General features: G+C 43.8%; 1 protein-coding gene across 1 annotated transcript in view; it reads left to right on the top strand.

Annotated features, from left to right (window-relative positions):
• Window positions 1-19,415, top strand: part of pip4k2aa (phosphatidylinositol-5-phosphate 4-kinase, type II, alpha a) — a 253,962-nt gene extending 234,547 nt beyond the window's left edge. The window contains exons 8-10 of the mRNA XM_048520102.1: window positions 8,719-8,971; window positions 16,617-16,720; window positions 17,276-19,415. Of these exons, the coding sequence (XP_048376059.1) occupies window positions 8,719-8,971; window positions 16,617-16,720; window positions 17,276-17,356 (438 nt within the window). The 3' untranslated portion in view covers window positions 17,357-19,415. The remainder of the gene's footprint in view (window positions 1-8,718; window positions 8,972-16,616; window positions 16,721-17,275) is intronic.
• The last annotated feature ends 4,266 nt before the right edge of the window (window positions 19,416-23,681 follow it).

Raw genomic sequence — 23,681 nt, 5'->3', positions numbered from 1 at the left:
GTGTGGAGGGGGGAAGCGAGAGAGAGACTGCATGTGGGTGTGGACGGGGGGAGCGAGAGAGACTGCATGTGGGTGTGGAGGGGGGGAGAGAGAGACAGACTGCATGTGGGTGTGAAGGGGGGGAGAGAGAGAGTGCATGTGGGTGTCGAAGGGGGGGAGAGAGAGAGTGCATGTGGGTGTCGAAGGGGGGAGAGAGAGAGTGCATGTGGGTGTCGAAGGGGGGGGGAGAGAGAGTGCATGTGGGTGTCGAAGGGGGGGAGAGAGAGAGTGCATGTGGGTGTCGAAGGGGGGGGAGAGAGAGAGTGCATGTGGGTGTCGAGTGGGGGGTGAGAGAGACAGACTGCATGTGGGTGTCGAGTGGGGGGAGAGAGAGACAGACTGCATGTGGGTGTCGAGTGGGGGGAGAGAGAGACAGACTGCATGTGGGTGTGAAGGGGGGGAGAGACTGCATGTGGGTGTCGAAGGGGGGGAGAGAGAGAGTGCATGTGGGTGTCGAAGGGGGGAGAGAGAGAGTGCATGTGGGTGTCGAAGGGGGGAGAGAGAGAGTGCATGTGGGTGTCGAAGGGGGGAGAGAGAGACTGCATGTGGGTGTCGAAGGGGGGAGAGAGAGACTGCATGTGGGTGTCGAAGGGGGGGAGAGAGAGAGTGCATGTGGGTGCCGAAGGGGGGGAGAGAGAGAGTGCATGTGGGTGTCGAGGTGGGGGGGGAGAGAGAGACAGAGACTGCATGTGGGTGTGAAGGGATAGACAGAGTGAGAGAGAGAGAGAGAGAGAGACTGCATGTGGGTGTGGTGGGGGGAAGCGAGAGAGAGACTGCATGTGGGTGTGGGGCGGGGGGGGGAGAGAGACAGAGACTGCATGTGGGTGTGAAGGGATAGACAGAGTGAGAGAGAGAGAGAGAGAGAGACTGCATGTGGGTGTGGAGGGGGGGGAGAGAGAGACTGCATGTGGGTGTAGAGGCGGGGGGAGAGAGAGACTGCATGTGGGTGTAGAGGCGGGGGGAAGAGAGAGACTGCATGTGGGTGTAGAGGCGGGGGGAGAGAGAGACTGCATGTGGGTGTAGAGGCGGGGGGAGAGAGAGACTGCATGTGGGTGTAGAGGCGGGGGGAGAGAGAGACTGCATGTGGGTGTAGAGGCGGGGGGAGAGAGAGACTGCATGTGGGTGTAGAGGCGGGGGGAGAGAGAGACTGCATGTGGGTGTGGAGGGGGGGAGAGAGACTGCATGTGGGTGTGGGGGGGGGGGAGAGAGACTGCATGTGGGTGTGGGGGGGGGAGAGAGACTGCATGTGGGTGTGGGGGGGGGAGAGAGACTGCATGTGGGTGTGGGGGGGGGGAGAGAGACTGCATGTGGGTGTGGGGGGGGAGAGAGACTGCATGTGGGTGTGGGGGGGGGGGAGAGAGACTGCATGTGGGTGTGGGGGGGGGGGAGAGAGACTGCATGTGGGTGTGGGGGGGGGGAGAGAGACTGCATGTGGGTGTGGGGGGGGGGGGAGAGAGACTGCATGTGGGTGTGGGGGGGGGGGGAGAGAGACTGCATGTGGGTGTGGGGGTGGGGGAGAGAGACTGCATGTGGGTGTGGGGGGGGGGAGAGAGACTGCATGTGGGTGTGGGGGGGGGGGAGAGAGACTGCATGTGGGTGTGGGGGGGGGGAGAGAGACTGCATGTGGGTGTGGGGGGGGGGGGAGAGAGACTGCATGTGGGTGTGGGGGGGGGGGAGAGAGACTGCATGTGGGTGTGGGGGGGGGGAGAGAGACTGCATGTGGGTGTGGGGGGGGGGGAGAGAGACTGCGTGTGGGGGGGGAGAGAGACTGGGTGTGGGGGGGGGGAGAGAGACTGGGTGTGGGGGGGGAGAGAGACTGGGTGTGGGGGGGGGAGAGAGACTGGGTGTGGGGGGGGGAGAGAGACTGGGTGTGGGTGTGGAGGGGGGAGAGAGAGAGACTGCATGTGGGTGTGGGGGGGGGGAAGAGAGAGAGAGTGCATGTGGGTGTCGAAGGGGGGGAGAGAGAGAGTGCATGTGGGTGTCGAAGGGGGGGAGAGAGAGAGTGCATGTGGGTGTCGAAGGGGGGGAGAGAGAGAGTGCATGTGGGTGTCGAAGGGGGGGAGAGAGAGAGTGCATGTGGGTGTCGAAGGGGGGGAGAGAGAGAGTGCATGTGGGTGTCGAAGGGGGGGAGAGAGAGAGTGCATGTGGGTGTCGAAGGGGGGGAGAGAGAGAGTGCATGTGGGTGTCGAAGGGGGGGAGAGAGAGAGTGCATGTGGGTGTCGAAGGGGGGAGAGCGAGAGTGCATGTGGGTGTCGAAGGGGGGGAGAGAGAGAGTGCATGTGGGTGTCGAGTGGGGGGAGAGAGAGACAGAGACTGCATGTGGGTGTCGAGTGGGGGGAGAGAGAGACAGAGACTGCATGTGGGTGTCGAGTGGGGGGAGAGAGAGACAGAGACTGCATGTGGGTGTCGAGTGGGGGGAGAGAGAGAGACAGAGACTGCATGTGGGTGTCGAGTGGGGGGAGAGAGAGACAGAGACTGCATGTGGGTGTCGAGTGGGGGGAGAGAGAGAGAGAGACTGCATGTGGGTGTGAAGGGATAGACAGAGTGAGAGGGAGAGAGAGAGAGACTGCATGTGGGTGTGAAGGGATAGACAGAGTGAGAGAGAGAGACTGCATGTGGGTGTGAAGGGATAGACAGAGTGAGAGAGAGAGAGAGAGAGACTGCATGTGGGTGTGAAGGGATAGACAGAGTGAGAGAGAGAGAGACTGCATGTGGGTGTGAAGGGATAGACAGAGTGAGAGAGAGAGAGAGAGAGAGAGACTGCATGTGGGTGTGAAGGGATAGACAGAGTGAGAGAGAGAGAGAGAGAGACTGCATGTGGGTGTGAAGGGGGGGAGAGACTGCATGTGGGTGTGAAGGGGGGGAGAGACTGCATGTGGGTGTGAAGGGAGAGAGAGACTGCATGTGGGTGTGAAGGGGGGGAGAGACTGCATGTGGGTGTGAAGGGGGGGAGAGAGAGAGAGAGACTGCATGTGGGTGTGGAGTGGGGGAGAGTGCGAGAGACTGCATTGTGGGTGTGGAGGGAGAGAGAGAGACCGTGTGTGTGCATGTCTTTGGCGGGGGGGGGGGGCGCGGGGGGGGGGGGTGCGCAGAGTGGCGGTGGGTGGAGAGAGAGAAAGGCCGCATGTACTGTTGGGGAGGGCGAGTGAGTATGTGTGTGGGTGGGGAGAGAAGAGAGAAAATGAGTTGGCTGTGCTGAAAGCCATCCATGTCAAGACAGAGCCCAAATTGTGGGGGGGTGGATGAAGGACATGGAAGGTGGTGATCAGGCTCTAAAGTTATTGGACTGGATATTGTGTCCTAATGATCTGCAAGCTGCAGTTGGGATGGTGTTCTTCCAGTTTGCACTGGGCCTCCCTCGAGCACTGCAGTAGACCTGAGACAGAGATGTTCGCCAGGGAATACGATGTTGAGTTGAAGTGGAAGGCAACTGGAAGCTCAGGGTCATTTTTACGGACAGAATGTAGGTGTTCTACAAATGATTTCCCACTGACATTTTTTCTCTGTAATGTAAAGAAAACCATGTTGTGGACAGTGAATACAATAGCCTAGCTGGTAAATCACTGCTTCACTAAAAAGTTGTATCTGGGGACTTGAATAGTGGGACAGGAGAAAATACATGGGCAAGTGTTGCATCTTTTGCAATTGCAGGGAAAGGTGCAGCGGCAGTGCTGCAACGAGGTTCATAACAAGATGGAAAAACAACGTTTCATTTTCCACTTGGGGACCTGCAGCCTTCAGGACTCAATATCATGTTCAATAGTTTCAGAGTCTGTTCACTTCCTTCTGTGACCTTTTACCTGTCCTCACACCCTAGACCCTGTCTTGACAATGTGCTCCTTTCAGCACGGCCAATCCATTTTCACATACTTATGGTCACCAGTCTCAGTTTTCCTTTCTCCCTACCATGCTATCAGCCATCCCTTTGTCTGCATAGCTGTCATTCTGTTTCCGGGCTCTCTCTGGTATGTATGGTAAGGTATGATTTGTCTGGATAGCATGCAATCAAGTCACACCAGACCTGCTGAGTTTTTCCAGTAATTTTAGTTTTTTTTTCGTATCCCACACAGTTGGACACTGCAAGTTTTTCACATGGAGGGCACTATGAGTATAAATAACTTCAATCTGTACTGTGAAAGTACTGATTAATGCAATTGCTGCTTGAAGCACCTCACATCATTCACAAGTAGAGCCCGCATGCTCAGACACACAGAAAATACTTGCCCTGCCCGCTCCATGTGGAGTTGCAACCATTTTCCATTTCCAGTGCGCACTTACCGTTTGTGTGACTACGAAAGGCAGGTCGCACTTGGCACAGCAAGTCTCAGCCTTAGCCGATAATCAAGGGACGGGGACTCTCACTTCTTAACATCAGTGTTCCTCTCTTCCTGCTACTCCCTGTTGAGACATCAGTACTGAGCTTCCACACATTCCCACACACCTCTGAATTACACCTTCATCCCTCAGCCCTACACTCTGAGCCCCAGCATTGCAGCTTAGTCATTACAACTGTCATTTTGCACTGCCTGAATCTGAAGCCAGTGTTGTTACCATTAATGAAACCCCTTCACACAAGAGCCCATGTCCCCCAATGCACTGTTGTCCCATCTGTTTATAATTAATGTTCACTCTGCATCCCAGCATTCTGCCTGCGATCCCCAGAACTGACTTCCCTGATTTCTCTACCTTAGCAGTGGATCCTGATAGCCTCCCTTGACATTCATTGAGCTGAGCCGCAGGCTTCACTGGGGTGCACACACAAATGCACCAGTTCAACAGTTCACTCCTCAGACTGCACGCCATCTCGATGCTGGCCACTCCAAGCAGCAAACTGACCATGTTTAACCCCCTGTTAGCAGATGCTGACTTGATTTACATTGCTGGGATCATGCCCCCGCCCCACCCCGACTGAGGGCCATTCCCAAACACTTTGAAACATGATCATTTGGTTTATTCACAGAATCACTGTGGTACAGAAAGAGCCCATTCAATCCATTGTGCCTGTGCTAGCTCTATTATCCAGTGCTATCTTTTCTGCAAGTCCCTGTGCACCAATACTAGCCAAAAAACAACATCAAGTTATCATTTGAATGCCTCAAGTGAACCTGCCAGGCAGTGCATTCCATGCAGTCAAGCTTATTGTGTAAAACATTTCCATGTATCACACTTGGTTCATTTGCATATGCAGTGTGTTTGCTGCTTACTGTACTGGCACAGCAATGAGATTGACATAATATGGAGATGTATAGCAACATGTCCACCCACTTGATTGATAACTGCTCGGAACCATGACTAGCAGCTTGGCTTTGTTACCTGCTCAACGAGGTAAACCAGGGCATAAATATTGTGAGCCCTTAAGGTCTTGCTGAGGGAGTAAAGTGTAGAAAGGCAAGGTGAAGATGCTGTTTGCACTGAAGGAGATGCAATGAGCGAGAGCTAAAAAAGCAAGCGAGAAGCCTTGGGGTGCACCCTGATTGAACCCAGGGACAGGCACCCAGTTCATGGATTCAAAGTGTCCTGGCAATAACATTAAAATGAGAAGTTCCAGTGCTCTCCAAAGAGCAGCATTGGAATGCAAAACCATTTTGTAAGTGGCTCAGAGATGTGACATGTGGGTGCAGAGATGCTGGTGTGTGACTGGTCCCTTCATCAGTGGACCAGGGTGGGGACAATATAAACAGTCAGTGCTTATGGAGTCTGCCCCGAGACTGCTGACTGTGGTGGAGGAATGATGAGCAAGTGGGTAGCCAGATACCCGCTCTGACTTTCATGTTGGGAGTTTCCAACATCTGGTTTTATTCAATACTTGGGAGAATGGGAAACTGCTTATCAGGTGATTTTGGGTGGTAACAGCATACGAAGCAGGGCGGCACGGTGGCTCAGTGGTTAGCACTGCTGCCTCACAGCACCAGGGACCTGGGTTCAATTCCAGCCTCGGGCAACTGTCTGTGATGAGTTTGCACGTTCTCTCCGTGTCTGCGTGGGTTTTCTCCAGGTGCTCCGGTTTCCTCCAACAGTCCAAAGATGTGCAGGCTCGGTGGATTGGCCATGCTAAATTACCTTTAGTGTTCAGGGGTGTGTGGGTTATAGGGGGATGTGTCTGGATGCCCCAAAGGGTGGTGTGACTTGTTGGGCCAAAGGGCCTGTTTCCACACTGTAGGGAATCTAATCTAAAACATTCAAATTAATGCTGATCGCTGGCCTCTAGCAAGATTCTCATATTGCTGTTTACACATTGTTGGAGAATTGGGCATTTTTCTTCTCAACATTAAATTCCTCATTTCTGTCATTCTCACCCTATTTCCCTAATTGACTATGCCCATTTTGTTCAAATGCAGGGAAGATTCTGCTTTCTTTTCCTATTTGTATATCATGGCTGCTGTGTGTATTTGCGGTGACACACCATCAGAAAACTGAAAAACCTTTAGAGCTACTTTGCCTTTCAAACTGGTTTCACTGTACCATTATTTTAGAGATCTTCATCCAATCCCCAATCGCTGTTCAGCTTCCTGGTTTGAAATTGGACTTAGGTCTACCTTGCAGACCACCATCTCATATGATAAACTCTGTGCGTCTGTCTAGCACTTTTTATATATAAATGACTTGGATATGAATACAGGAGGAACAGCTAGTAAGTTCACAGATGGCACCAAAATTGATGGTATAGTGGACAGTGAAGAAGGTTATCTCAGAGTACAGTGGGACCTTGATCAGATGAGCTGATGGGCCGAGGAGTGGTGGATGGACTATAATTTAGAAAAATGTGAAGTGTTGAATCTTGGCAAGGCAAATTAGGGCAGAACTTATACAGTTAATGGTAGGATTCTGGGGACTGTTGCCAAACCTTGGGGTACAGGTTTACAGTTCCTTGAAGATGAAGTCGCAGGTAGATAGGGTAGTGAAGAAGGCGTTTGGTACACTTGCCTTTACTGGTCAGTGCATCGAATATAGGAGTTGGGATGTCATGTTGCGGCTATACAGGACATTGATCAGGCCACTTTTGGAATGCTGCATTCAATTCTGGTCTCCCTGTTATAGTAAAGATATTGGTAAAATTGAAAGGGTGCCGAAAAAGTTTTCAAGGACATTGGCAGGGTTGGAGAGTTTCAGCTATGGGGAGAGGCTGAATAGGCTGGGACTATTTTCCTTGGAGCATCAGAGGCTGAAGGGTGATCTTAACAAGGTTTTGTAAAATCATACAGAGTATGGATAAGGCAAATAACCAAGGTCTTTTTTCCAGGGCAGGGGAGTCCAAACTAGAGGGCACAGGTTTAAGATGAGCAAGGAACATATAAGAGGGACCTAGGGCACAACTTCTTCACACTGTGGGTAGTACGTGTATGGAATGAGCTGCCAGAGGAAGTGACAGAGGCTGATACAATTACAACATTTAAAAGGCATTTGCATGGATATGTGAACAGGAAGGGTTTATAGGGAAATGGGATAAATGCTGTCGAATGGGACTAGATTAATTTAGGATATCTGGTTAGTGTAGATGAGTTGGACAAAAGAGTCTGTTTACATGCTGTACACCTCTGACTCTATGACTTATTTTATCTTCTGCGTCTCTGTTTCAGGTCTGACCTTCTTTGTGTTTAGTTTCCCTACTATTCTTCTTGCAATCAATGTTCACTGCTTTTTTTTTGCTAGATTGGGCTCATTTGGGAAGTCCCAAAGTGGCTAAGACAGCTGCTCTCATGTTGTGCTTTGTTGTGTATGAAAGCAATCCACCTCATTGGTCTACCTAGGAGACAGTTGGACAGAGAAATCAATGAGAAGTTTGCTGTATTGCTATAAACTATACAGGTTGCAAGAATACATCTATCAGTACTACTGTTCACTGGAGGAGCCTTCCATGCATCTTAGATAGTTTGTGATGCAGAGTGATGCCAACAGAACAAGAAGTTGTTCCTTTCTAATGAGAGAACAGCCCTGGGTCCTCTCGCATTACAAAGACTCTCATTTTCTCTCTCCACTGAGAGTGACTGTGTGTCTAAGTTACGTCATCACGTTAGATGGTGCTAATCGCACTCTTCCAGATATTAACCCTGTCAAACCCATGTGCAACAGAATGGGCTGAGTAGATGGGGAGAAACTACTCACATGTGAAAAGGCCAAGAATGTCAGAACATGGATTTAAAGAAATTGGTAAAAAAACACAAAAGCAATACGAGAAAAAAAATGTTAACACAGGGAATAGCTAATGTCTGGTATGTACTGCAAGAAAGAGTGGTGGAGGTATGTGTAATTGAAGTATTCACATGGGAATGAGAGTATAATGTGAGTTTAATAAGGGGTGTGCACTCTTGAAGGGGAGCAGATGAGAAAACGGCACTTTGTGATTTGCTTATTTGGAGGGCAGGCACAATGGGGCAAGTGCTCTCCTGCAGTGTACGAATTCTGTGATTCCGTGTTGACAAGCTAATCACACTTTGGTAATATCACAGACAAGCCATGCCCTTCCATTTTTAAAATTTGCACTTTGAATTTCTAGACAGGGCTGCTCTATTCAGCATAACATTCCCCCCCATCATTTCTAGAGTAATTCATGCTAAATGCCATACTTAAGTGATACGTTTCTAGTTTTTCCTTCAAATTATAGTAATATTATGTTTGGTTTTGCTTCTAAATTATAAGTACTTTCTAAATGTGACTGCTAGTTCTGTACTTTTTCTTCAGTTCCTTGCTCAGCTGAAGATCATGGATTACAGTCTTCTGGTTGGTATTCATGATGTTGAGCGAGCTGAACAGGAAGAAATGGAGTTTGAGGATGAAGAAGAAGAGGGAGAAAGTGATGGGGCTGGAGCCCATACAACAGGATCATGTGGAACACCTCCAGATAGCCCTGGAAATACACTGAACAGTTCAAAGCCACTAGCACCTGGTGAATTTGACCCAACTATTGATGTGTATGCCATAAAAAGCCATGAAAGTAAGTAAAAGTTTGTATTTCATTCACATTATGAGTGCATTCCAGTGAATTCAGTGAAATACTGTGAACTTTGTGTTATCTCGCACTCTTCCCAACCAGAATTTCTGTCCGTTTTTTTTTGTACGAAGCCACTCACCTGTAGTATTCAGGTAATGCATTTATTCAGAATAGTTAATAGCAATACCAGAAGATTATAAATCTATATAAATTGACTCTAGGCTTAAGATTTAAATTATTAATTTATTGAGACAGTTTTGGTTATTGTGCCTGAACAAAAGTATACCATTCTGACAATTATTCAGTGTTGTAGTCCAATTTCTTTTTAGCAGCAGTTTTGAGAAATATGGTGTTAGCCTGGTCTTCAGTGGTGATGGTTTTAGCACAATGTCCCTAGTACCAGGGTCCCATTTTTGATTAACTGGTACCCCCAAGCATGCCAATAATAAAAATTTTACTGCAGCTGTTCACCTTCTCATATTGATGTACTTTGCAGTGATAATAGGATAGTTGTCAATATAATAAATTAATTTAAATCAACTCAGAGATAGTAGGAACTGCCGATGCTGGAGAATCTGAGATAACAAAGTGTAGAGCTGGATGAACACAGCAGGCCAAGCAGCATCAGGGGAGCAGAAAGGCTGACGTTTTGGGTCTGGATTTCTGAAGAAGGGTCCAGACCCAAAACATCAGTTGTTTTCTATGTTACCGAGCAGGGTGACAAACCATCTGCAATCAGACACACTGGTTCGGCGAGCAGGCCTAAGATGTTAATTTAATCAGATTATACATTTCTAAAAAAGATTTAATTTTATCATTGCCTATTAACACTGAAATCAGGCGTGAAATAATTTTTTTAAACAAATTGATCATTGTGAAATTGCCTATGCTGTTACTTCTTGCTCACGGGAATTAACAACATTGATGCAACAGCAAAAAAAGATACAACGGGTCTATCATACCTATCACCCTATCCCATTATCATCATTCTATTCTCTCTTATGCCTGCAGAAAGCTTCTGCTTAAATGCATCCATGTTTTCTGTGTTGACTTCTAATGTGAGTTCCGGATTCTTACCACTTTATTCTTTTTTTTTACTATGGTTTGTTGATATCTTAGATTTATACTGGCTTGTTCCGAACTCTCCACATTTACCTTAGTGAACTCTTTAATGCTAACAGCTTCTATCTGTTTTACTTGTAGTGTTCTTTCTTTCTGGAGCTAAGAGCCCAGTCACCTGACCTTATTTTTTCAAGAGTTAGATTCTCTTAATTTGATAAAACCCTTGTAAAGTCTTTCTGCAACTTCTGCAGCATTTTAAATTCCTATTCAAACATTGGAAGCAGTACTACATACAGTGCTCCCCATATGTGGTCTGACCATAGTTACAAATGAATGTTGCATTAACTCCCAGCTAGCAATTCCTCGATGGAAACTCACCAAGGCTCTTTTGAAGCACATTTTTGAGGAGCTTTCAGGTGTTCCTATGTTTGTGCTGCCCTTATGCTTGGAGTTGATAGAGGTTGTGGAACTGGAAGATACTGTTGAAGGATTGTTTGGGAGTTACTGCACTGCATCTTGTCGATAGGACACACTCGTGCCAATGTGAATGGGGTGAATGTTGAAGGTGATGGACAGTGTGATGATCAGTGGGGGTACTTTACCGTGGATGGTGTCAAGCTTCTTGAGTGTCTTTAGAGCTACGTTCATCCAGATAACTAGAGAGTATTCCATCACACTCCTGACACGTTTGGTTAGTAGTGAACAGGCTTTAGAGAATCAGCAGGTGAGTTACTTAATTTAAAATGCCCAGTCTCTGACCTGCTCTAATAGCCATTGTGTTTATATGGCTAGTCTACTTCAGTTTCTGGTCAGTGGTAAGCCTGTAGGCTAACATACAGGGACTCAGTGATAGTAATGCCATTGATTGCGAAAGGAAGATGATTAGATTCTCTCTTGTTGGAAATGAGCAATGGTGTTTAGGTGGCATGAATGTTCCTGTGACTTATCGACCCAAATTTGGCTGGTGTCCAGGTCTTGTTGAATATGGATATGTGGTGATTCAGTGTCTGAAGGCTCACAAGTAGTAAATACTGTGCAGTGGTCCGCAAGCATCCCAACTTCAGACCTTGTGCTGGAGGAGAGTTTATTAATGAAGTAGTTGAAGTTGCTTGGGCGTGAAAAAACCGCTCTGTGGAATTCCTGCATTGATGTCCTGGGACTGAGAAAGTTGACCTCCAACAACCACAACCATCTTTCTTTGTGCTAGGTATGACTCTAATAAGTGGGGAACTTACTTTCCTGATTCCCATTAGCTTTAGTTTTAACAGGATGTTGTGATGTCAAACTGTATCAAATATTGCCTTTGTGTAAAATCTGATCAGAATCACCTCACTCCTTGAGTTCATCTCTCTTGTACATGTTTGGACCAAGGCTGTAATGAGGTGAGGAGCCGAGTGACCCAGACCCCTGAAGGACATAAAACTCACCAACTTAATGCAATTTAGGATAGAATTCTTGGAATTGGTGAGTTATGGGATTGGAGGAAGAGTGAAGCGATGCTTTGTTTCTGTCTTTTTTCCTATTCTTTAGCTTCCAGGAATTGCTTCTTACTCAGCTCCAGGAGAGAAACAAGCTAAAATTCATTTGTGGGATGAGGACATTGCTAGCTAGGCCAACATTTATTGCCCATCCCTAATTGCCCAGAGGGAAGGTAAGAGTCAACCACATTGCTGTGAGTCTGGAGTCACATAGGCCAGACCAGGTAAGGATGGCAATTTCCTTCCCTGGAGGACATTAGTAGACCAGATGGGTTTTTCTGACAACCAACATTGACTTCAAGGTCATCGTTAGATGATGATCATCTAATTTAGACTTTTCATCATCACTAGGCTTTTAATTCCAGATTTTTTTTAATTGAATTCAAATTCCACCATTTGCCGTGGTGGGATCAAACCCAGGCTCCCAGAACATTACCTGGGTCTCTGGATTAGCAGTCTTGATATAATACCACTAGCCATCATCTCCCGATAACTGGCTAGGCACCTGGTAAGTGACCAATTTTTATGTTATTCCTATAGTCCAAGATCATATAACAGCTGGTAATAGGACTAATAAAATACTTATAAATCTAAATTATATTTTTGAATGAAGTACTTAAGTACCTAGAATGCGTTAAGAATGGCAAGACAGGTGGTATGTTGTGACTGCAGCATGTGGGATGTCCTGGATACCTGTGAGATCTGGAGCAGATCCAACTGAGGCAAATGTTTGAAGGTCAAATAGTTTTGGCTTCCAGTTTATAATCTGAAGGCTAAACTATAAGCTTGCATCAGGGAGGGGCAAGCGTTTTTGATCTAATAAAAAAAGTGCTGGAGAAACCCAGCAGGTCTGGTCACATCCGTAGGTTGTTAATGTGTTGACTACAGTAACACTTTGACAGAACTTTTTTCTTGTACTTGGAGGTGGCCATAGCATTAGCATTAGGTCTTCTGATGTGGGGTAGATGAGCCACTAAAAATGGTGCCACGATACAGGAAACCTTTAAGATAGGGAGAGCAAAGAGTAGAGACTAGGCAAGAGGATGTTCATAAACTGGGGTGTGGAAAAAAATTGGGGGAGATGAGAAACAATAAAGGCAAGATGTTAGTTCTGAGAATGATTTAGATTTCCTGTAACAGTAACCACATGGTAGGGTGGAGCATAAGGGAAGACGTAATGTGAACTTGTTGGAAAGGTATGGCAATAATCATGGGAAGTTTTAATTTACAAGGGAGCTGAATAGGCTAGATGGACAAAAGTAGCCTAGCTGAGAAGTTCAAAGAATGCTTTTGGGACAGTTTCTTAGATCAGCATGTCTAGGGAGCAGAATATGCAAAATAAGATTAGTTAAATGATCTGACAGTGAAGGCACCTCTAGGTGACAGCCACCATAACAAGATTGAATTTTAGTTTTACTTTGAAGGAAAGAGACGTGGATCCAAAATTTTTTTTACACGTTTTAATAAGGGCATTTATCAGGGTATGAAAGCAGAACTGGCCAGTGTGAGTTGGCAAATTAGGTTAAAGGATATGTCAATAGAAATGCAAATTTAAGGGGACATTTCAGAGTACGCAGAATAGATACAATCCAAGTCAGAAAAATTCCAAGGAACTGTTACAGTCCCTGGGTGAGGGTCCATCGGCCCAGATGGGATATCCCAAATGTTCCAGGGTGAAGAGGGCCAAACTGACTCCTCTTCTTTACTCAATCCATTCCTTGTTTGCAAAAAGGTTTAATTTAGAAAGGATCCCTTCCTAAATATCTTTTCCTACGCCAAATATATTCATGTTTTAAAAAGAACCAATTTAACCAGGCTTTCTCAATGTACTGAAAGAGTGAGTTTTATCAGCCACTAAAACATAAGGTAATATAATAAAGTGTGACACACACGCAAACTGATTAGAAATGAGAGGTTAATCCAAAAAAACGAAAAGTTTAAATCAGGAATAAACAAATGAGCTTGTCTGTGATGACATTGCAGCTGTGAAGATGCTTGGTTCCAGTAGCACTGAGTTTAACTGTTTAGTATTTGGAGATTCTTACTTCTACAGTTAACCGTAAGGGGTTTGTCTAGTTTTCGTCAATGGTGACATTCTGATTGACAGCGAGAAAGAGACTGACTTTGTTTATTTTCACCTGCATCAAAGGATATTTAGTGGAAATTTTCAGCTGTGCTCCTTTGCAGCTCAGTTTAACACAGTGCAGATTGAATTACAAACTATATACTCACAAGCAGACCAGCTGCCCAACACAGTATGCAGGCTGGGGGCTGCAGTTGATTTCTAATCCTCTTTATTGTATATTTCTGGGCAGGTAAAGTGCAAACATGCCTTTCACAAGAACTGCTTTTCTTTCAGTTTGTATTGTGCCCACAGGTGATCACAGATCAGGTTTTATAATTGACATATTATGGTCATATATACCTGGATACTGTGAAAAATTTTGTTTTGCATGCAGTACAGGTAAGATCATAAATTACAAAGATCATGGGGTGATTGAACAGAGTGAGGTATACAGAATCACAGCTGCAGAGAAAGTGCCAAGAAACAATATCAACATTACATTTGAAATTTGAGAGGTCCATTCAGCAGTCTAATTACAGCAGGGAAGAAGCTGTTCTTGAACCTATTGGTATATCTGTGTGTAAGCTTTTGTATCTTCTGCCTAATTGGGGAGGTTGGAAGAGATTATGACCGGGGTGGGAGGGGTCTTTGATGATGTTGGCTGCCTTTACACATTCATAAGAGTAGACAGAGTCAATGGATGATGGTTGCCTTGCATGATGGTCTTGGCTGTGTTGACAACTCTCTGTGGTTTGTTACGATCCTGGGCAGAGCAGTTGCCATACCAAGGCATGATGCATCCAGATAGAATGCTTTCTGTGGTGCATGTGTAAAAGTTGGTGAAGATCCTTATGGACATGTCAAATTTCCTTGGCCTCCTGAGGAAGGAGGTGTGTTGTTGTGTCTTCTTGACCGTCGCATTTATGTGGCTACTCCATTTGTTGATTGTTGATCATCACTCCTAGGAACGTGAATAGATAGGGCCATGCCCTCCTTGCATTGTTCCCTCTGAAGTGGCAGTCTTTAGGTTTCCATCTCTATTGTGGAGAACCATTTCTGATGTTTGTCCAGTTCTTCGCAGAAGTACCCAGTCTCTCTGTTCCAAATTTGTTTTTCTGGAGGAGGAAAGCTCTGATGACATTTGCATCAACATCTGCTTTAAACTCTCGACTGAAGTTTGGGCTGCAAGCACTGTCTAACCTCAAGATGGCTTTAGCCTTTGAAAGCTATCTGACAATTCCTAGTGCATACTTCCTTTACATCTTTTTCTGTAATGAGTCTTCTGTGTTGAAGTTTGGGATGAACTTGCTGTAGAACCCATATATTCCAAAGAACCTCGTAACTTCAGTTTCATTGTGAGAATGAGGACCTTTGCTACCAATTTGTGGATTTGTGAGCCTGGATAATACTTGTTATTGATTCACTATGCATTCCAGATAAATCACTAGACCCTTATGATCCCACTCCTAGCAAGGTTGACCACGAAATGGGCTGACTGTGCTTTCTGCAAGAGGGCTTGTAGTTGTTCCAAGTGCATTTCACAATGTTGTTGTACATGAGCTGGTTGTCAAGGTACACTCTGCAATCAGATAAACCTGCATTATCTGGTTCATCAACTTTTTAACAGTGGCTGGAGCATTTTGGAGTACATCTGTTGTTAGAACATTAGAACCAGGAGCAGGAGTGGGCCATCTGCCCTTTCGAGCCTGCTCCACCATTCAGTACGATCACGGCAGATCTTTCCGAAAATTCGGTTCCACTTACCCATCCCCTCACCATAGCCCTTAATTTTTTGAACAGCAAAGGAATAGTCTCTTTTAGCTTTTAAAACATTCAATGAGGAAGCCTCAATTACTTCACTGGATGGGGATTTCCACAGATTCTCTTCATAATTTTATATGTTTCTCTAAGAATCCCCCCTCGTTTTTCTAAATTCTAATGATTAGATTCCAATCTACTCAGTCTTTCCTTGTAAGCCAGCCCTCCCAACTCCGAAATCAACCTATTGAGTCTCCTCTGCACCTCCTCCAGTGCCAGTACATCCTTTCTCAAGTATGATGTGGAGCTGCCAGTATTGGACTGGGGTGGACAAGGTCAGAAGTCACCAGACACCAGGTTAGAGTCCAACAGGTTTATTTGAAAACACAAGCTTTTGGAGAGCAGCCCCTTTGTCAGGTGAAGTGAGAAAGAAGCACACAAAATACAGAAAAAGTAAATAAAAAAATCAAAGAGTCACACAACTAATGAGGACGTATTAAACAAACCTAAGATTCCATTAAATTCTTAATAAGTTAGAAGGTTTTAATTGATCAATGTGTATATGTAAATCCCCACATTTTTTTCAAGTCACTGCCCTGAGAGAACTAAAGGTTTTATCAGTGTAAGGAGGCAACGTTTTAGATCAGACAATGCATGTTAGGTGTGAGGTATTGTTTAGAATCTTTGTAGTATCCATAGGATGCTTTTCCTTGAAAATGTAGTTCCCAACCCTGGTCCCCTTTCAGCTATGTCTCTGTGATACCCACAACATCATACCCACCAATTTCAGCCTGCGCTACAACCTGTTTACCTTGTTTTGTATACTGCTTGCACTTAAGTACAATACCCTCAGTCCTGCATTGGTTGTCTACTTTCTCAAAGTTGACCCCTTATCTGCTGTGCCTGAAGTTACATTTCTGAGCCTTGCCTTACACTCTGTTCTATTACTTATTCTGGAAATGTAATTAATCTCTACTGAGCCCTTTTCCCCTTTGTTTTTCCGTAATTTTCTGTGCAGCTGAAGCAGCCTCCCTCCCCCTCCCTGTGACAGGTCCCAGCATGTTTCAGGTTGAGCCCATCCTAGTGGAACAGCTCCCTCCTTCCCCAGTACTGGTGCAAGTGTGCCATGCATTCAAACCTGTTTCTCCCACACTTGTCGACCCTCTGCTAATTAGCTCATGGCTCAGATAGCAGTCTGAAGATTATTACCTTTTTGGTTCTGTTATTCATCTTTTTGTGCATTTTTAGTAACACTCTGTTCATAGATTGTGTATATATTTTGTAGATTCCCTAAGGAAGGAGATTTACTTTCTGGGAATTATTGACATTCTAACACATTATGATGCAAAGAAGAAAGCTGCACATGCTGCCAAAACAGTCAAACATGGTGTAAGTAATTTATACTTCCATATCTTTTCTTGCAAAAACTACTTTGAGGCCTGAGAAATACAATTAAATATGCCCTTCCAGTTAATAATGTTTAGTGGCTACATAGCTTCAGGTTGAGTCCAGTTATATAGCAAAAATAGTTCTAAGTGATTGCACTAGTTATTTGGTACTTTTATACATTAACATGGCTCAATGGGCAATATCTTTGCCTCTTGAGACTTAAAATTGAAAGCTACACTCAATGCTAAAACATATACTCTGGACGGCTCTTAGTACCACATTGAATGCAAGTGGCACTGTCTCGTTTTTCACCTACACATCTAAAAGTAGGTGTTTTGGGTTTTGCAAAGGAGAGATAGTTACGTTATTCATGCAGAACTAAGTTTTTCTTGGACCCTTTCTCTCAGACTTCACAAGGAAAACCATTTTTTTAAAAAAACTGTTCATTTTAAAACATTGTACCAACTCCCATGATGCATTGTTGTGTGTTGAAATCCTATTTATAAGACATTTTAAACAGAAATTAATGATAACTGCAATTTTTGTGTTTTGTAGTCTGGTGCCGAAATCTCCACTGTCAACCCAGAGCAGTACTCGAAACGCTTTGTGGAATTTATCACCAGTATTTTGACATAGCTTAACATGGATAACACATGCAGGGAATGGGAGGGATGACAAAAATATGAAAATGAAATGGGCTAAATGAAGTGACTGCAGTGTTTGTCTTGCTGAAAGCATTCTCTTCTTTTACATCTTCTGAACAAGATGACTGATGGAAAATAGCTTTAACTGCTTCCTGAAACTGCCAGCACAGTACTCACAATTGAGAACTTCATTTTGTGGGAAGAATACGAAATCATCAGAGTGCACTGCTTTAGCAACACTCCAAGACTCGCTGTGATGGAACTTTATGGGGGGAGGTACTTTGAATAATGGGAAGAAACTGCATGTTGATTGACATACAGCAATTACTAGTTTCAAATTATAAACTGTGGATCAGTTTATCACTTGAACTGAAAGATTCAGAGCAGTATTTGTTTAACTTGCTAATGTTCCACTTCCATTGTGCACACTGGCACTCCTCAAGATATCTTCACGGTTTATTGTTTCTTCAAAGGGAGTCTTGACAAGATAAAACTTCCAAAGTCCTGTTGTGTTAAGTTAGTCTCAATCCCCACTTTAGGCAGCTTGTAATATTGAGTTGAACAGTTAATATTCCTTCAAGGAGGAGGTCAAATTAGGAAATCACAAATTTTGGCCATATTTGTTCACAGTAATTGGGTGTCTCAAAGCTCTGATAAATTAACTAAGATGTCACAGTCCAGAAAAGATGCACACAAAGTATCAGAATCTACTTGATAAATACTTACCATTGTTTTAGGCCACATTTTACTGCATATCTAACTTTTATTTGAACAAGGTTAAGTAAACTGTTCAAGAAATTGAAGTCTCCATATGCACAGCAGATCCCATTGTAGCAGGACTGGAACTGATAATGGGGAAAAAAATTAAATTTGTAACACTTCAGACTATTCATCATCATTTTTGTGCAGATTAATTTCACCTCAACGTAAAAGAATTTTCAATTCACATTGTTACTAGTGTTGACAAGAGAAATGTCTGATGTGTCACATGAGCAGATTTTTTTATATTAACAAGTTTTCAGATAAAAAGTCCTTACAGAAGTCTTTCTCCACCATGGTAAAGTGGGTCCGACACCTATTAAGCACACTTTTCACATTGAGGAAGTGATTAAGTCTATCTGAATACAACAGTAATATTTCAGAATTCACGGTTGCCTTTTTATTTTTTTGCAACATTATTTTTAGATATTATGTAAATATGTAATAAATGGTTGCCTGAATCTATGACCATATTTGTTATTTTAAGCATGAATTAATCTTTTCTGTACTATTTCCACTATCTAATTGTGCAGATTGTGTCTCATTAAATAAAATGTGCTTAGTATGTTGAAAGATTACACTGTGCAACAGGTGTGCCTTTTTCCTAGGTGTATCATTGAAATTGCTGTTAAAACTGTATCAATTTCATTGCTGTGTCCTCCCCAGACATTTGGGAACTTAAGCAAGCAAAGGAGTGCCAGAATGCCTTTTCTTATTAAAAATGTGTCAATGCTGTTTGGACTGCAAGTTTTTTTTTAAAATGCTTCACATTGGGTAGTAATTACCTAGATTATACTAGGATTCTAGTATCAGCATCTTCAGTGGCCAAAGGTAATATCATCAGTGTGACTATGTAATAATTTAACATGGTTTTGTTACTCTTGGTAAAGTGACGTTAACGCTGTAATGTAAATGTACAGTTATATATTTTATGTATTTAAAAAAATTCCATACTCATTGTGCTGGTTATGTTCATTTCAAATTTTCTGTAAGATGCTGTATTTTCCATTGGTAATAGGACCAGAAGAAACAAAGCCCATTTGGGGAAAAAGAGGTACATGTACAAACAATATATTTGGACAAACATCCCCTCTGTGGCTCATTTGTGTAATTTAGATGCTTCTGGCAGCTTAAAATATAAATGCACAATGTTTTGCCTCTGTTGGGTCATTCATGTAAATATTTTTTTTGTTTGTGATGCAACTTCATAAAACATGTACTAGTGCTACATTCTACACACTCCATACCTGAGCTTTGCTTTATGAAATAAAGCTCCCTTTTCGTCTCATAAAGCTTCTTGTGTCGATCTTGTTATTTTCATAGCAGTTCTGACAGTAACTGTGATTGCCTTTCTAACATTTCCGAAACTGTTTTGGGGAAAACCAGAAAAGATGCCTCAAGTCTGTTCAAGTTTTTAACCAGCCATTTGAATACCACTTCTTTAAAGTGCAGATAAGGAATGGAGGTAAAGGAGGTATAGATAGCTTTCTTCAGTTTAGCTGTCACTCTACTCATGTGATAGTCTTTGTAATCAGAAAAGCAAGAATCTGAAATAAAAAAAACCAAATACTGGAAATACTCGGGTTGAAGTAGTATCAGTGGAGAGTAGCTAGGTTAATGCTTCAGAACTATAACATTTCAAAAATGCTGCTTCTACCACCTGCTGAATATTTCCAGTCTATTCTTCTTTTATTTAAATAGCCCTTGCTAGGACCTCTCAGATAAGCTGTCATCGAGGAAAAGAATAATGAAGAACATTCCATTGCTCTGTATAGTTTGTGGAAAATCAAGTTCCTTTTGTTTTATGAGCAAATAATTATTGGTTTGTTTTAACTTCCATATCCCTTGGAAATCAACCCATTTATCAACAAGACAATCATCAGCCCTTTGTTTCTGTAGGTCCCTGGACTGATGTAGAAATCATACAATGAACCTGTGCAAGTTAATTACCACTCTCTCATTCAATTACAGAGAACGTTGTCCTTCCAATAGTAAAATTAAATTGACCTTTTGCTTTTATTGATGGTCTGCATATAGGTAAAGTAACCATAGTCCCAGAGGAACACAAGGCTGCTGTCTTGTTAGAGAGAGATGACTGGTGGTGGTTTAAATTTCGGGTCACCATGCTGCAGCCAAGGGGTGAGGTCAAGTAAATCCCAATCTCACAATTACCTTAGGTGTTATTTAATTTTGGAGTTGTTCTTCAGCAGACAGCAGTTTAAGCCCTGGCCTGGTAAAGTTTAGAAGATTGAGGAGATTTAATTGAAGTATATAAGAAGCTAAAGGGAATTGACAAAGTAGACTGAGAGCAGCTATTTCCCCTTGAAGACAGTCTAGAGTGAGGGGTCATTCTCCTTGGATAAGGGATGGCAGATTTAATGCCATCAAAGGGTCGTGAATCTGTGGAATTCACTACCCCAGCGTGTGCTAGATGTAGGTACACTAAATAATTAAAGGAAATGACTGAAAAAGCACTGAAGGGCCATAAAATTGACAGGCCTATAGGCCGAGAACCAAAAAGTGGAACTCTCCCTGTTAATCCAATTGGCCTTTGCCTGTGCTGTAACATTTTATGGTTCCAGGCTCCTCATGAGCTCTGATGACATTATCAAAATTAATAATTAATGAATGCCCGGTGACTGAATAGAATTGTACAGGTGAAATAAAGATCTTTAATGATTGTGCTTCCAATAATGTTAATTCATTCTCCTGACAACGTCTCCTTCCGAAGCAAAAGCAGAAATTGCTAGAAAATCTCAGCAGGTCTGGCAGCATCTGTGGGGGTGGAAATCAGAGTTAATGTGACCCTTCTTCAGCATTGCTGGTAGCTAGGAAAAGGATGTATTTCGTACAAAAGATGTGGTAGAGGGAGGGGGAGTAAATGATAGGTGGAGATAGAACTCAGAGAGAGAAAAACAATTGGACAGACAAAGGAAAGGTTAACATTCAGTCAGGGGGAATGCATACCTGCAAATGGGAGCTATTAGTGACTGACAGTGGGTTATATGTGGTAGCAGCCTGTGTGATGCCAAGGCCTGTTGTGTGGCAGTGGGGAAAAACATGGGGAAAGGTGCACCAGCCCTAAAAATTGTCGAACCTGATATCAAGTCCAGAAAGGCTATCTTCATTGTCACAAACAAGCCTTGAATCAATACATAATTCAGCTCTGGCTTGCCAGTGTCAACAAAGCAATGTAAAAATTCCTACATTGGGTGAAATCCACCCTTGGATAGTTTTCCAAAAGATCACTGATGTTGAGCTAACACTCAAGTGGCAGACAAACATCTCCTGCTAACCCCTGGCTCCTGTCCAACTCAACCTCTCCCACTTTATTAAATGAAGCAGGCTTCTGTTGTCGACCTACACGCTCACTCTCTTTGGCTCAGCAAGGGATTAGAGTAAAAAATTAAAAGCAGAATATGCATTAATCATTATGCATGGAACAAAATATTTTTGTATGTTTGTTTACTGAGTCAATTTCATAAAATAACAATGAGCATATGGCTTATAGACAAGTGACCATAAAGCCTCCTTCAGTTGTAATCAGGAAATACAAGAAAATAATATTTTTAAACTACTGTGACATTTTTCTCACGTCTGCCAGTGCAAGTACCTCCTTTGCCTCTTAGATTAAGATGGTCAGTTTATCAACAGGGCTGTGTAATGGAACATAGACAGGCACTTTTAAAAACAAGAGTATGAATGAATTATTAGTACCTGCCTTAAGCCAATCCCCCTGATGAGGTCATGGAAATAAAAACAACATTCAGTAAGTTTGACAGAAACAGAGCAAAAGCAAAAAAGTATATTGATATTCATTTTGCATTGGACAGTTTGTTAACTTTAAAGATTCCTGTTTAACTCTGAAGTAAATTCCAAACAAAATTAAAAACACATTATAGCACTGGTCAACATTTAAAGCTTTACTGAAATAAGTCAAAAAACTGAAAAATGTCTACACCAAAATGACATACAGTCCAGCTGAAAAATATCAGTTGAAGTTTTCAAAGATCTCATCAATAACAATGATCTTGTGTCTGAACACACATTTACCAAAATCACCTATGAAAAATTAAGAATAGTGTTCATTCTACAAAACTCTCAAAGAACTTCTAATTTTTGGTAGAAAACACATTTCTTTCTGGGGTTTCAGAATAGCAGACTGAATTCTGAAGTAAGGGATAATATTGTGTCATCATCTTCTCGAATTATCCACTTTGTGTAATAACATCTGCCCATGTGCTTTCACTGAATGCAGTCTGGAATGAGTTCCTCCATTTTCACTATTCTTTATATAGAACATAGAACATTACAGCACAGTACAGGCCCTTTGGCCCCCGATGTTGTGCCGACCTGTCATACCGATCTCAAGCCCATCTAACCTACACTATTCCATGTACGTCCATATGCTTATCCAATGACGCCTTAAATGTACCTAAAGTTGGTGAATCTACTGCCGTTGCAGGCAAAGCGTTCCATTCCCTTACTACTCTCTGAGCAAAGAAACTACCTCTGACATCTGTCCTATATCTTTCACCCCTCAATTTAAAGCTATGCCCCCTCGTGCTCGCCATCACCATCCTAGGAAAAAGGCTCTCCCTATCCACCCTATCTAACCCTCTGATTATTTGATATGTCTCAATTAAGTCACCTCTCAACCTTCTTCTCTCAAACAAAAACAGCCTCAAGTCCCTCAGCCTTTCCTCGTAAGACCTTCCCTCCATATCAGGCAACATCCTAGTAAATCTCCTCTGCACCTTTTCCAAAGCTTCCACATCCTTCTTATAATGCAGTGACCAGAACTGTACACAATACTCCAAGTGCTGCCGCACCAGAGTTTTGTACAGCTGCAGCATAACCTCTTGGTTCCGGAACTCGATCCCTCTATTAATAAAAGCTAAAACACTGTATGCCTTCTTAACAGTGATAATGGGAACTGCAGATGCTGGAGAATCCAAGATAATAAAATGTGAGGCTGGATGAACACAGCAGGCCCAGCAGCATCTAAGGAGCACAAAAGCTGACGTTTCGGGCCTAGACCCTTCATCAGAGATGGGGATGGAGTGAGGGTTCTGGAATAAATAGGGAGAGAGGGGGAGGCGGACCGAAGATGGAGAGAAAAGAAGATAGGTGGAGAGGAGAGTATAGGTGGGGAGGTAGGGAGGGGATAGGTCAGTCCAGGAAAGACGGACAGGTCAAGGAGGTGGGATGAGATTAGTAGGTAGGAGATGGAGGTGCGGCTAGGGGTGGGAGGAAGGGATGGGTGAGAGGAAGAACAGGTTAGGGAGGCAGAGACAGGTTGGACTGGTTTGGGGATGCAGTGGGTGGAGTGGAGGAGCTGGGCTGGTTGTGTGGTGCAGTGGGGGGAGGGGACGAACTGGGCTGGTTTTGGGATGCGGTGGGGGAAGGGGAGATTTTGAAGCTGGTGAAGTCCACATTGATACCATTGGGCTGCAGGGTTCCCAAGCGGAATATGAGTTGCTGTTCCTGCAACCTTCGGGTGGCATCATTGTGGCACTGCAGGAGGCCCATGATGGACATGTCATCTAAAGAATGGG

Source organism: Stegostoma tigrinum, chromosome 2, assembly GCF_030684315.1.
Source record: "Stegostoma tigrinum isolate sSteTig4 chromosome 2, sSteTig4.hap1, whole genome shotgun sequence".
Lineage (NCBI taxonomy): Eukaryota > Metazoa > Chordata > Chondrichthyes > Orectolobiformes > Stegostomatidae > Stegostoma > Stegostoma tigrinum.
This window is presented reverse-complemented; position numbering and strand designations above follow the sequence as displayed.